This window comes from Austrofundulus limnaeus, unplaced genomic scaffold, assembly GCF_001266775.1.
Source record: "Austrofundulus limnaeus strain Quisiro unplaced genomic scaffold, Austrofundulus_limnaeus-1.0 Scaffold1467, whole genome shotgun sequence".
Classification (NCBI taxonomy): Eukaryota; Metazoa; Chordata; class Actinopteri; order Cyprinodontiformes; family Rivulidae; genus Austrofundulus; species Austrofundulus limnaeus.
This window is the reverse complement of record NW_013953869.1, coordinates 15,602-28,782: the sequence shown is the minus strand read 5'-3', so window position 1 is coordinate 28,782 and position 13,181 is coordinate 15,602. Positions and strand designations below refer to the sequence as shown.

At 38.6% G+C, this 13,181-nt stretch overlaps 4 protein-coding genes across 4 annotated transcripts in view; 1 reads left to right on the top strand and 3 right to left on the bottom strand.

Annotated features, from left to right (window-relative positions):
* The window catches only part of mtap (methylthioadenosine phosphorylase), a gene marked incomplete at its 3' end in the record, with an annotated part of 21,439 nt that extends 20,274 nt beyond the window's left edge, over positions 1-1,165 (bottom strand). The window contains 1 exon segment of the mRNA XM_014032492.1: positions 1,042-1,165. Within this exon segment, the coding sequence (XP_013887946.1) occupies positions 1,042-1,065 (24 nt within the window).
* A 577-nt stretch (positions 1,166-1,742) lies between these two features.
* toporsa (topoisomerase I binding, arginine/serine-rich a) lies at positions 1,743-5,417 on the bottom strand. The gene is made up of 2 exons (XM_014032491.1): positions 5,273-5,417; positions 1,743-4,620 (listed from the first exon to the last, which is right to left on the bottom strand). The coding sequence occupies exon 2, from the start codon at positions 4,615-4,617 to the stop codon at positions 2,242-2,244; it is 2,376 nt and encodes a 791-aa protein (XP_013887945.1). The 5' UTR covers positions 4,618-4,620; positions 5,273-5,417; the 3' UTR covers positions 1,743-2,241.
* A 1,941-nt stretch (positions 5,418-7,358) lies between these two features.
* ndufb6 (NADH:ubiquinone oxidoreductase subunit B) lies at positions 7,359-9,653 on the bottom strand. The gene is made up of 4 exons (XM_014032494.1): positions 9,383-9,653; positions 9,050-9,142; positions 8,500-8,544; positions 7,359-7,496 (listed from the first exon to the last, which is right to left on the bottom strand). Exons 1-4 carry the CDS (start codon positions 9,560-9,562, stop codon positions 7,428-7,430), a joined length of 387 nt encoding a protein of 128 aa, XP_013887948.1. The 5' UTR covers positions 9,563-9,653; the 3' UTR covers positions 7,359-7,427.
* A 278-nt stretch (positions 9,654-9,931) lies between these two features.
* Positions 9,932-13,181, top strand: part of LOC106535485 (PRELI domain-containing protein 1, mitochondrial) — a 10,946-nt gene continuing 7,696 nt past the window's right edge. The window contains exons 1-4 of the mRNA XM_014032493.1: positions 9,932-10,097; positions 10,691-10,897; positions 11,353-11,578; positions 12,428-12,541. Coding sequence (XP_013887947.1) covers positions 10,806-10,897; positions 11,353-11,578; positions 12,428-12,541 — 432 coding nt within the window. The 5' untranslated portion in view covers positions 9,932-10,097; positions 10,691-10,805. The remainder of the gene's footprint in view (positions 10,098-10,690; positions 10,898-11,352; positions 11,579-12,427; positions 12,542-13,181) is intronic.

Sequence of the window (13,181 nt, the reverse complement as noted above, 5' to 3'; positions counted from 1 at the left end):
ACACACACACACACACACACACACACAGAGACAGAGAGAGAGAGAGAGAGAGAGAGAGAGACAGAGAGAGAGTATGTAGATGCCATTAGCTACATGGCACCCCAAAAGTATATACTTTATTATTTTGTTTTATTACAGGTCTCTCTTGTAAATGAGATTTTGGATCACAGTGAGACTACCTGCGTACCTGTATAAATAAAGGTCAAATAAATATCACAATGGAGACAAACACAGGCTGTATACTCAGAGGTTACAGATAAAACTAATGCTGAGTGTTCAATGGTTGCCGCAGCAATTTAAGACAACATAAAAAAAAAACATACAGCTGAATGAACTTCACCCACTTGATATGATCCTGATGGTGACATGTTGTGCAACCTGAACGTTTTTAAGCATCCTGCAGTCTGAATGTAAAGAGTTTACAGCAGCTGCACATTCAGGAAACCTTACTTGAGAGACTGAAAAGGATGATCTACAACACTCGCAAAATGATGGAAACAAACCTGGCTTCTCTAGAAGTAAACAAAGGCTAAATAAAAAGTAAAATAAATAGTGATTATATTAAAAGTAACTAGCTGTTTTAAAAACTGACATTGCTTGAGCAAAAGTTAAAATTGTAGAAAAACAAATCAATTACAGTACGTGTAATAATGTGACTGTCTTAATACTTATTAGTTGGACTAATTGGTTGCCAGCCTGATTTCAGGTGTTTTATTGTCCACTCCACGTGGGTGGAGACTGCAGCGTGGAAGCCACAAGACAACCAGTCCTGGGACATTTTACCTTCAAATCAGTATTTTGATGCTACCTCAGATTATTGCAGACCCTAAACTAAACACAGAAAGGCAAACTACTGATATTAAAGCCATGGCGGTGTACTAAGAGCCTCTTTTCCCCCATTTCATTTCCAGGCTGGTAAGGCTGCTGTATCAGGTAAAAGTCCACGTTTTTTTGAGTCTTTCTCCTTGTGTCAGCGTATTTAAACACTCACTACTCCGTTACTAAAACTCGCAACGTGACATTAAGACATAACTTTATTACCTTAATGGGCAAAGAAGACGCCATGGCAACTTTTTCCTTTCCAGAAATAGTGAAGACCTGCTTAAATTAGAGGAAGATATACCGACAACTACATCCGCCAGCAAACTGAGCACGAGACATTTCTTTTCCGGCTTGGTCATTTTCAAAATAAAAGCACAACAGTGCTAGTCTTTATTTTTGATTTTTAATACTTTTGATTATTTCACAAGCATGTTATTATCTAATACAACTTAGGTTATTATCATTTTTTTACAAATGTTTTTAAGCCTGAACATGATAAAAGTATATGGGAATTAAAAGGAATGAAGATAAGTTTGTATAATTAATTTGCAAGGTGATTAAAATATACCTGTGCTAAAAAAAAGTGATCACTCAAAATTAACTTTCATTTCAGTTGCACTGTATGGATTTTAAGGTTGATAACACTTAAATGACTACTAAGACTGTAGCATAAGCATCTTTTCTATGATGATTAAGCTGTAACAGAAGAAACAAAGAGTTTCTGAAACACTTTACTTTCTCAAAAATGAAAGACTGGATGATTTGTTCAGCTTAAAACGTGGCTCTTCCATATATCCTACAAATATTTCTAAACTTATTTTACTTACAGGATGTATCCCATATTAATGATGTTAATATGTAACTATCCTAAAAATAATTATTTTTTAATATGACAATAAAAACAAACAAAGTTGATCAAATAGAATTATTCAATACCATTTATTCTTAAATTAAATACAAAAGGAGCCCATATTAAAATCCAAACATCATATGTGAATAACTTCACTAAGTCCACATCAGGCTGGTGGAAGTAGTTTTGTTCCAATAATATTGCTGATATTTTACATTAAAAAAAACACATTTCCCCTGAAATATCTCTGCACATTACAAACGAAATTAGAATATGAGCTCATATTTGTAAAAGGAGTCCAAATCCATGTTAAAACATAAAACAATGTTATTAAGATATGGTTAGGACCAGAAACTAAAACAATAAGGGTATTTTTCCTTTTCACATCCACCAAAGACTTCTGAAATGTCCATATAAAAACGATTGTGAACAAATTTAATTGAACAGATGAATTTAATATACAAACATTAGCTTGTTAATGTCTGGAGATCCTTATCGAACACTGTTTTGGATCTAAAATACTTTTGTGAAGTCTTTGGCAACTAATCCATGAATCCATCACTAGTCCATTAATAGAACTGTGATGAATAGTCCTCAAGCTTGAGGTTTACTTGGTCATCAATGGGACAATCAGTGATGTTATTTCTATCGTTGCTGCTGATATGGGCAACATTATCATGGTTGGCAAAAGAATCAGAGTCACTATCAATGGTAATGACTGTTGGTGAGCGCTTTGATTTCTGCTCAGTGCTCTTGTGCTTTTTGTTTTTCTTGTGTTTCTTCTTTTTCTTGTGATGATGCTTGCCTCGGTCGTGTTCTTTCCTCTCCCCGGCGGGCTCCATGTCACCGCTGCAGCTGCTCTTTCTGGACCTCTCCTTCGATCTTTTATGACGCTTTTCTTTGCTTTTTTTCTTGTGTTTTGCTGATAAAGCGGAGTCGCCTTCTGCATTCGAGTTCAGGGCTAAGTTTGAGGACGACTCCTCCAAATGTCTTGCTTTGTATTTCCGTTTCCCCCCTGGCTTGTTGTGATGAGACTTCCGTTTTGTAGAAGAGGAGCGGCTGCTAGACCAACTTCTGGATCGGGACCGTCTCCTGTGTCGCCTCTCTGAATCCCTGCTGCGGCTCCTCGAGCGAGAGCACCTGCGGCTGCTGAAATAGTAGGACTGTCTGTGTGTGAAGTGCATCATGCTCCCATTTTTCTCTCGTCTGTAATGGCTGTAAGACTGATAGCTGTGGTCCCGGTCCCCCCTTCTGCTCGTTGTTTCACACTTTGAGAAGTCTTTGCCGTGGGAAAAAGAATAATCTGTTTCATTAGAATGAGATCCGACGCTGCTGTTAGAGCTCGCAGGGCTTTTGTTGGCACGCCTGCGCTCTCCACTTTTAGACCTTCTCCTTTTCCTCTCATGGTCTCTGTCCTTTGATTTGTGCCTCCTCCTTTGATTTTTATCCGTTTCTTTACTGTTGGATTTTTTGGATTTCTTGGGTCTGCTAGACGCTGGAGAGCGACATCTTTCTTTCAGCTCCAATGGACGACGGAGATCGGTTTCTACATTTTCTGTTCTTTGACTGGAATCACTCATCTGTGTAGGAGTGGGACTACAGCTGGTAAAACGGATGTGACGAGACTGAAGAGGCACTTCTTCTATATCTTCAAAAGCAGACTCTTCTGAGTCAGAGGACAGCTGAACCAGCTCAGGAGTCCTCTCTGCTGTAGGCTTAACAAAGCCGACAATAACACAGTCTTCATTAGGATCACTTTCAGGCACATCAGCCTGGTTCAATGTACTCACTAGCTGCGGAGAAGCCCCAGATTCGCGTCTTTCCTCGTCTGAACTGCTCTCCGAGTCCAGGTCCAGAACTGAAAGAGGTTCTGCCCTGCTCTGGTCAGCTGTTGTGAAATATGAAGGCCCAGGTGTCTCATCGTCCCACACAGAGTGGCCAAGAGTAGACGTCGGATGGTCCATCTCTGCAGAGTTTTCCTCATCTTCAGAGATAGCGATTACAGATGAATTGGAGCTGTCATCTTCATTTGAGGAGGGGGCTGGGCAGTCATAAACAGCATGCTGGTCATAGGCCTCCATATTGAAAGGGGATCTTGCAAAACTGATGAACTCGTGTAAGAAGTGCTCTGTTCGTCGCTGCAGGAATGGCCTAAGCTGTTCCTGAATAGCGCCATCCTCCATATCATAACGTGTGACACGTGACATGACGATGTGCTGAATTATGTTGACCAGAGAGCCATGGTCCCCGTAGAGCACCATCAGTTCTCGTTTTAGCCAGGGGACCAATCTGTGCAGGCAGGCTGGATTTCTTCTATAAAACTCGGCAGAAGTGTCTCGGGACCGGCCTCCGTCCCTCACACTTCGGACCCTCACCCCTCGACGATACAGCTCCCTCCTGAAGTTTATCATCTCCTGCTCTCTGACGTTGTTCACAGCCCTGCCTTCCCTCTCAGCTCTCCTCTTGGCTTCCAGCCTCAGCATCATGCGTCGAATGTAGCGGTCTTGCCGCTGCTGGGGTAGACTTGCCGGGGCTTCGAACATCACTCCGTTGTCTGGAGGCGGAGAGGTTCTTCTCATCTGTCGATGAACTCCAGTGAGGGTTGTGCGGTATCTGAAGCGCACGCCCTCAAAATATCCGAAAGAAGAATTTTCCACACGCTGTTTAACTTCGTACTTTTGAAAGTCCTGATCCGACTTGATGGTGTGATAGATGGAGTTAAACGGCTGTTTACACAGCGGACACTCCGCCTTGTTTTTGGACCACTCCAGAATGCAGCGGAAACAGAACTTGTGCAGGCAGCGGTCCAAGTGGGAAATGTTGTTGAACTTATCCAAGCAGATGGGGCACTTGGAGTCTGGGGATACTTCTGCAGACATCGCTTTTGAGTCTTTTCTTCTACTATCCTTCTGGCTGTGGGGCAGGGCAATCTCAAATGCTGACATGATCTGACAGAAAGAAAACAAAATTAAACAAAAATAAATAAATAAATAAAAATCACACTTGTATAAAAGAACAATAAAGAAACTCCAGAGCGGATAAAATCCTGCTGTAACAAACTTGTCAAGTGTATCATGTTGATTTTGGTTGTATAGAAATGGTTTCACAGTGTACACACAAAAAAAAAAAAAAACTATTTTAGAATTGCAACAAAATTGTATTGTTTTAAATATAAATCAGAAAAAAAATCACGCTATAGAAAACAACAGCTTACTGTATGTTTGTACCATGAAAGTCAGTAATCAGAATGTCATACAAGAAAGCAATAAAGCCAGTTTAACCCATCGCTTATGCCACACAGCTGTGAACAGAACACGCTAACGCAGTTGATTTCTATAACAATTACATTAATTTATTTCTATAAACACGGTAAACATTCGAATGAAATGCATCCTACATAAACATGACCAACCGCGACGTTTAAACAAACTCCTTTCTGTCGTAAATAGAGAGGCTACCAAGAAAAAAATACTATTAAATGCAGTTGACACGGTAAATAGATGGTTAGCAATCCAGCTAACATTAGCTAGCATGTTTTAGCTGAAGTTAAGCCAGAAAAGCTAGAAGGCTTTTTGGTAAAACAAAGTAAGATATATTTACCTGTGACTTTATCGAACACACGATTAGTTCGTATGAAACCAATTACGGCTTTCCTCCTTGTAGAAATTTACTCAGAATCCCCTCAAAACTGCAAGGTAGACGCTCCGTGTCCAACATTTCATAATGACTGAGTCATAACTTCTTCCTTCCGTCCTTCAAAATAAAAGCGGAATTTCAATACTTCCGCCTTTCTTTTTTTTTTTTTTTTGATTCTACGTTTTACATTTTAAAATGAGTTTATTTTTATTTTTATTTTTATTATTAGCAGGGTCAGTTCTTAGCACTGTATAACTAGGGAAGTCTGTGAATGACTACAGAATTAGAAGAAAAGGTGCAATTATCCTTTTTTTATTAACCATTTTTTTTTAAGTCCCAACATGATAAATATTGATCAAAATCTTAAGACCAGTCAAAAAAAGTGCAAGAATTTGCATTTTGCACTATTGGATCTTAAGAAGTTTTTTAAGTAGAGCTTCACAATGTTAAAAGAAGAAATCAGTGCAAGAGACAAGAACTTTTGAGCAGGGAATTTTCTGAAAACTGCATTTACACTCAAACATGATTTTTTCAGCTGATCAAACGTTTAAGACCATAGTCTTTAAAAGCCAAAAGTTGTGCAAAAATCTGGATTCCATGTCATTTTCTGTCAAGTCTTTACACTGTCAAGACCTCCTGATGACAAAAGTAAAAAAGCTCACTGACTTTGAACGTGGTAGGGTTGTTGAGCTGCATAAGCAAGGCCTCTCACAACGTGCCATCGCTGCTGAAGGACGCAGTAAGACAGTCATTTTGCATTTTTTTATGATTCTGGGGATAATGGAACAAAAAAGTCAAGTGGTAGACCCAAAAAAATTTCACCAGCTCTGAGCCGCAGGATCCGATTGGCTGTCCGTCAAGACACGGGACGATCCTCTACCCAAATTAAGGACATTACTGGTGCTGACTGCAGCCCAGTAACCATCAGACGGCATCTGTGAGAGAAGGGCTTCAGAAACAAAAAACATCTTCAAAGGCCACGTCTTCTTCAACGCCACAAAATTGCCCGTTTGGACTTCGCAAGGGTGCAGCAAACATGGGACATTGAAAGGTGGAAGAAAGTTGTCTTCTCTGATGAGAAAAAAATTTAACCTTGATGGTCCTGATGGCTTCCAGTGTTACTGGCATGACAAGAAGATCCCACCTGAGATGTTTTCTACACGGCACAGTGGTGGGGGCGCCATCATGATTTGGGGTGCGTTTTCCTTCAATAGAACAATGGAGTCTCAGGTTGCGCAGGGGCCAAACAGCAGCTGGCTATGTGGAGATGTTGCAGCGGGCATCCCTCATGACTGAGGGCCCTCGTCTGTGTGGTAATGATTGGGTTTTTCAACAGGACAATGCTGCAGTTCACAATGCCCGCCTGACAAAGGAGTTCTTCCAAGAGAATAACATCACTCTTTTGGACCATCCTGCATGTTCCCCGGATCTAAACCCAACTGAGAACATTTGGGGATAGATGGCAAGGGAAGTTTCCAATCCAGACAGTGGATGGCCTTCGTGAAGCCATCTTCAACACTTGGAGCAACGGTCCACTAGCCTCCTAGAAACACTGGCATCAAGCCTAAACCATTGTTTGAAGTCATCAACAAGAATGGTGGAGCTACTCATTACTGAGTCCTTTTTTTTTAACACTTTGATTTCTGTTTTGGTTTTTTTTTTTTTTTTTGAGCTATGGTCTTAAACTTTTGATCAGCTGAAAAAAAATCATGTTTGAGTGTAAATGCAGTTTTCAGAAAATTCCCTGCTCAAAAGTTCTTGTCTCTTGCACTGATTTCTTCTTTCAACATTGTGAAACTTAGAACCTTCTTAAGATCCATTAGTGCAAAATGCAAATTCTTGCACTTTTTTGACTGGTCTTAAGATTTTGATCAGGAGTGTATTTAGTATACACAACATTATGAGTTTAGATTACATCCTACTGACCAATCCAGCTTGTTTAGTTGATAACTCATCAAAAAAGGAAAACCTACATTGGCACACTTTGCAAAAAGAAGTATATCAATCCTGTAAAATTAGTCTTCACAATTAATAAAGTCAAACTCTTCCAAATGATTTAGTAAAATTTTATTTAATTGTACTTTTTTAACGACAGAAACACAAATGAAATATTCACATTTCAGTGATGTTTATGATGGGTCTCAGGGAGATCAGGAACAACTTCACCAGTCTCAAGAATGACGTCGCCCTGTGTGTACACACGAGAGAGAGAGAGACAGAGACAGAGACAGAGACAGAGAGAGAGAGAGAGAGAGAGAGAGAGAGAGAGAGAGAGAGAGAGAGAGAGAGAGATTAAACAGCTGGTTCAGAAAGCAATTTTAATAAAACAATTTTACTAACTGCATTAAATGCAACAAGAACACTGTCAGATACAAGCAGTGGTGTTCCGTCAGGGCCAGCAAAGCCTTCTCTGCTGGCCTAAATACAATCAGAATCACTGGTTTACATTATAAAATATTTTATATTTATTATAATAGTTATTAATATTATTATTAGGATATTATTATTTTTGAAACATCTGTTCTCTTAGTTTCATAGCATTTCTCCTGGCTGCGCAGCTTCCAGAAGCTTGTATTTATTTAGAGTTTTTATTCAATCATATTTCAATCGTCATCTGTTGCTAGGGTCCAGAAATCTGCCTCAGGCCTTCAGAACAAACAGCAAAGGCACCTGGAGGGTGAAACAAATGGCAGTGAGACTGTTGCTTTGGCCAATCAGGTGCTGAGGTGAAGACACCAAAGCCCGTGAGCTGGCCTCGGACAGCGTCAACATTTTCTCATTGTTTGATTGGCTGATCAGAGAGCAGACGATACAGAAGTGGGAAACTAGGTTTCTGTACCCCTCTGTGATGCAGCAGTGTATTATTCTGCGTTTCTGTGACCGTGGCTTCATGTCAAGTTGTACGGATTGTCTGTAGATTAGATGGGTTTCCCCCCGTTTTGCATACAGACCTGTAGGACTGTCTTCTAGATTTTATTTTTGTTTTTATTTTAGTTATTAAGTTTCAGAGCTGGCAGCCTCTTCTCCCTCCCTGCTCTTTCTGCCGCTGTGGACTGTGATACGTCTGCGGTCCGCAGCGTTACACCCCCCACCCCCCGCAAGCATCTCTGCGTCCGGCAGGTCGGTTCTCTCCCAATTGACGGCCTAGGTGTAAAATGCACAGCCCGCCACTGGATACAAGTCATACTTACTGGGAGAAGTTTGTCTTTCATCGGCACAACGCCATAGGGCCTTTCCTGTGTGGAGCAAAGACATTTTTATTTTATTTAGAATGACTAAATATGATAAGTATGGAGCATAAAAAAGAAACAGTGTTCCTAATATTTAAAAGTGAGACAAAAAATTAAACACAAAAATCAAAGTCCATCTTGCTAAAATGTTCCTGGCTTCTGTGTTAGAGATAGCATTAAAATAAAACAATAAAACTGTAATAACTAATAGTGAGTGTCATCTGACAGAAGAGCAAGCTCACCAAATAAAGAACATTTTGGATTTGTATTTGCTGACATAAACCTACATTTTAAAAAGCTATCAGTATTATGGCTGTGCATACCACCTTAGAACTGTAATATAGAAGAGACAATCGGAAACATGGATTCAGAAAGACAAAACAGTCAAGACAAATAACCAAAAGTATTAAGGTGTAGGTGAGTGAAATCAGCTGTTTTCAGGCTGATAAAATAGTGTTCAACCAAATAAATCAACATGCTACAAAAACTGTTAACTATTCTAGAAACTTACATCAATGTGATATTTCACAATGTAGTGAACAATCCAGAGAGGTATCAGCAGACGGTTTACAATGAAGACCCCGCCTCTTAATGTTTTGTAGGTCTGAAAGAAGAGAGAGAGAGATGATACAAGTATTAATAATTACAGTCTAATAGTTTATATCAACAATTAGTTTGAATTTTGAACGTGTGTTAAGCTGTGATGTTTACGTTACTTCAAACTAAAGATGGTTGGACTAATGCAAAAATAAACCCAGTCATTTTTGAATCAAATACACAATTCTTATTTATGCATCTAGGTTAAAGCTAGCACATTTACTGACAGTTCTGCATCAGTACTCACGTAAAGCCTCCACAGGCTCTTGGGCTCCAGAAAGCTTGTCCAGAACTTCTCCAGTCGACCAGGAGGTTTGTACGGAATCACGGGCTCCCTCGGACTGAGCTCCTGGTCCTTCAGCCACATCCGCCGGAGTTTGACCAGCTGGTCATAACGCAGCTTCTCGTCTGGTGTGTAGCCAGACATTGTTGTTTTTTGTCCCCCCTGGCTATCAAACCTTAACAGACCTACAATGACACCTTCGAGGACACTTTGCAAGCTAACACAAACAGGAAGTAAAGGAAGAAGAAACGGAAGGCATTTAAAAGGTTGGACAAAATGTAGAGCGACATCTAGTGGTAACTGTGATGCATGACGATGTGAAACAACTTTACCCAGGCTCCTCATGTAAACTTTATGACAAGTGTTTAGTTTAAGTGACCATTATGAATATATGAGGAAAAATATATTTATGTGTAATAAAACATTATTATGATCAATAAAGAATAAATTTTAATGAAAAAAATTAACACTTTTACTTTGAAATGTGAACCGGAAACAGTGTTACTCTGAAAGAAGTCCGAAAGACTGGAAAATTCTGGCTTCTTCTGATTGTGGTCTGTCACATTTTAGCATTATGTGTCGAATTAGCTATCGTTATATAAACTTCTGGCTCGAAACTCAACAAACACTGAATTTACGGATGTTTGTCCCACTACACTTTCATTAATCCTTTCTGAAGGTAAGTTTCTCTAATGTCAAACCTCGTTTGAAAGTCGGCGTTGAGGCTAGCTAGCTAACTCATTAGCATCGGTCACATAATCCCAAATGGGTAGCAGATTACGTTTCAAAATGGGACAAATAATTAAACCCGTTCCTTTTTTATTATCAATTTAATTTGGAGACCAGGTATTTTAACACTCGTCTGTTTTCTTTCTTTTTTTATTAGAACTGTGGTACCAGTAGTAAACTGCATAGTTCAGCGTTTATATCAAGGTGACAAAGTTAGATGTACTTATCATGTTTTAAACTGTTCATACCGCTATACGTGTCGGTGATAAAGACATCAATAAAAATATGGACATCATGACTCTAATAGTGTTAGCAATTATATTGCTAAACGGATCCGTTTTTAGAAATTCCTTTTATATAGCCAGATTTTATTTATTGAATCTTTTTTTACACTTTATGAGTATTTAGTAAACATCCCTTCCTTAAAAACTATTTTTAAATGTATGAAACTATCTGATTGATGGTTTTATTCCTTCCTTCCTTCCTTCCTTCCTTCCTTCCTTCCTTCCTTCCTTCCTTCCTTCCTTCCTCTTTTTTTTGCAGGACTGTCCCAGACCTTGGATGGAGTCAGCATCAAAGTTTTTGCTGTTTAGTGTCATCACACAGAGGCACTTCAGGTTTCAGGAGTCAGGCTGTCAAAGACATCAGCGTGGGGAAAATGGTCAAATATTTTTGTAATAAGACAGACATAAAGAGTACGTGGGACCATGTTGTCTCAGCTTTTTGGCAGAGGTACCCAAATCCCTTCAGGTACTAAAACAGTTTTTCAATTAAATTTGTTTTCTGCCACAGTGTGACTTTATCTTGACTGTACTTACTCTTTGTACATTTTTGTAGTACAATGAGTCTAGACTGTCACCATCTTCCAGTACTCATATTTTTATAATAAAATAGTTAAAGATATATGTAAAAAAAATATACCATATATTGTGAAAGGCCTTTCTAAAATGCAGTTCAGAGTAATGATGCAGTATTTGCATTAATTTGCTTGCAAAGAGTGAAACCAAAAAGACATATTTAGAACAGAGAACTGAGAAAAGGTATCAGAAATGTAAAACTAAACTTAGTTTGAACTAGTGGCAAAGTGGTTTATTTGCTTCATATTTCAGTTTAAGTAATGAGCTGTTGTTGTTGATCATAAGTCACAACACTTCAGAACACACAGGAAACTTGCTGACATGGTCGTGTGCACGTCTGTGTTCCAGCACTCATGTTCTCACAGAGGACGTTGTGTACCGGGAGGTGACTGCGGACCACCTACTCCTCTCCAGACGCCTCTTGATGAAGACCAATCGGCTGCCTCGTTGGGCAGAGCGTTTCTTCCCTTCCGGCATGTCTCGGTCCGTGTACATCATCGAGGACTCCATCGTGGATCCCATCAACAGGAGATTGACCACCTACACCTGGAATCTCAACCATACAAAAGTCATGGTGAGCTCTGTGTGCTCAGCTGCTTTTATCGACCCCTTTCAGTTTCACTGTCTTCAAACGCAGATTATGACCTTTTGTTTGTTCGATTTTTAATTGGCTCTTTACATGCATATTAATTGGAAAACACAATGAATAAAATAATATATAACAAAAACAATTATAAACTTAGGATTTAAAATCTAATAAAAAATAAAAATAAACAAAATTATTATAACAGAAACCACACAATAAATAAGAAAACAACTGCAATTAAGTCTGAACAGATTAAAGGTTTTGATGCAAGATTTGCCATGGTCAAAAAAAAAAGTAACTCTTGAAATTCCGATGTGCAATACACATATGCACATCTAAATAGGTGTGTCTCCACATCACTTTGAAAGCTTAAAAGTGATCTCTCCAAGATGTTCAATGAAGGATTGGCAGATTTTATTTAAAAAAAAAATAGGTGTATTTCTCTGAAGGGTTTCAAAAGTTGTCCAGTTTAGGATGTTTCCTAACATCACTGAGCATCAAATTATAGGTGGAAGATTGTTTTCAAATAAGATTACCTTAGTTTCTGCTTTTAAACTGAAAAAAAAAAAAATAAAAAAAAACACGATAAAGCAAGTTAATCAATAATACAATCTTATCTCAGTTTTATTAAGTCAAAATTTGGTTTAGCGCAAAATGTTTAATTGACACATAAAGAAACCAGGTTTGTTTTTATGTTTCTGTAGATTCCCTTTAGTTTATTTTCTTTAAAGAAAACATTAGACTAGAAGGAATCCAACAGATGCACCCAAAACCCCTTTATCCCATTAGCATGTATGAGTTTGTGCTTTAATTTCTGTCTTCTCTCCTTTTTCTCAGTCTGTAGAAGAGCGTTGTGTTTTCCAAGATTCAGCGGAGCAGCCGGCAGCCACGCAACTCAAACGGGAGGCGTGGATTTCTTCAAGCATCTTTGGCTTCTCCAAACCTATTCAGGTATGTTTGTTCTCAAACTGCAGGAAGAAACAGAGCTTCTGTTTCAGTTGTGAGAAATGACGGAAGTCTACGACACGTGTATTAAACTGAATGGGAGAATAACCTGAAAGTGCACGTTTGCTACAGTTTGTCATTGTCCAAGCCAGAACTTTCCACAGAAACCTATTCGTAACAACTCAACACAGCCAAGTTGTTGTATGTCCACAAAAACACATTACCTTTAAACATCCAAGTAAATTTTGTTAAGAGAAAGAGCTGTTATAACCTTAAAGGGACAGAGATATTTGTAAAACCCAAATTCAGAACTAGTTTGAAGGAACGGTGTACTTAAATTCAAGAAATAAAACTGTGGAATAGTTTGGGGAGTGATGCTAAAAATGCAGGATCATTATGTACATTTAAGGAAATGATAAAAGTTGGATTGTTAAAGAAATATGAAACAGTATAATGTGTATCTATATAAATTATTGTAGAGAGACTAGATGTTCTTGTCTTTTGTTAATAATATAGATTTTTGTTATATGAACTTATTCTTGGGAAAAATATATATAGATAAAAATATATTCGTATAGATATGACAATATTTTTTTCTTCTCTCTGCTGCCTTTCATTTCATTTTATTTGTGATTTTGGTATACAT

What these genes read in the sequence shown, in the direction of transcription:
- ndufb6 (XM_014032494.1), bottom strand. Translation starts at nt 9,562, where the DNA reads ATGTCTGGCTACACACCAGACGAGAAGCTGCGTTATGACCAGCTGGTC. An exon ending in TTGTGAAATATCACATTGAT is followed by an intron (nt 8,545 to 9,049) that starts GTAAGTTTCTAG and finishes TGCTCCACACAG; the next exon opens with GAAAGGCCCTATGGCGTTGT. An exon ending in TGAAAGACAAACTTCTCCCA is followed by an intron (nt 7,497 to 8,499) that starts GTAAGTATGACT and finishes GTGTACACACAG; the next exon opens with GGCGACGTCATTCTTGAGAC.
- toporsa (XM_014032491.1), bottom strand. Translation starts at nt 4,617, where the DNA reads ATGTCAGCATTTGAGATTGCCCTGCCCCACAGCCAGAAGGATAGTAGA.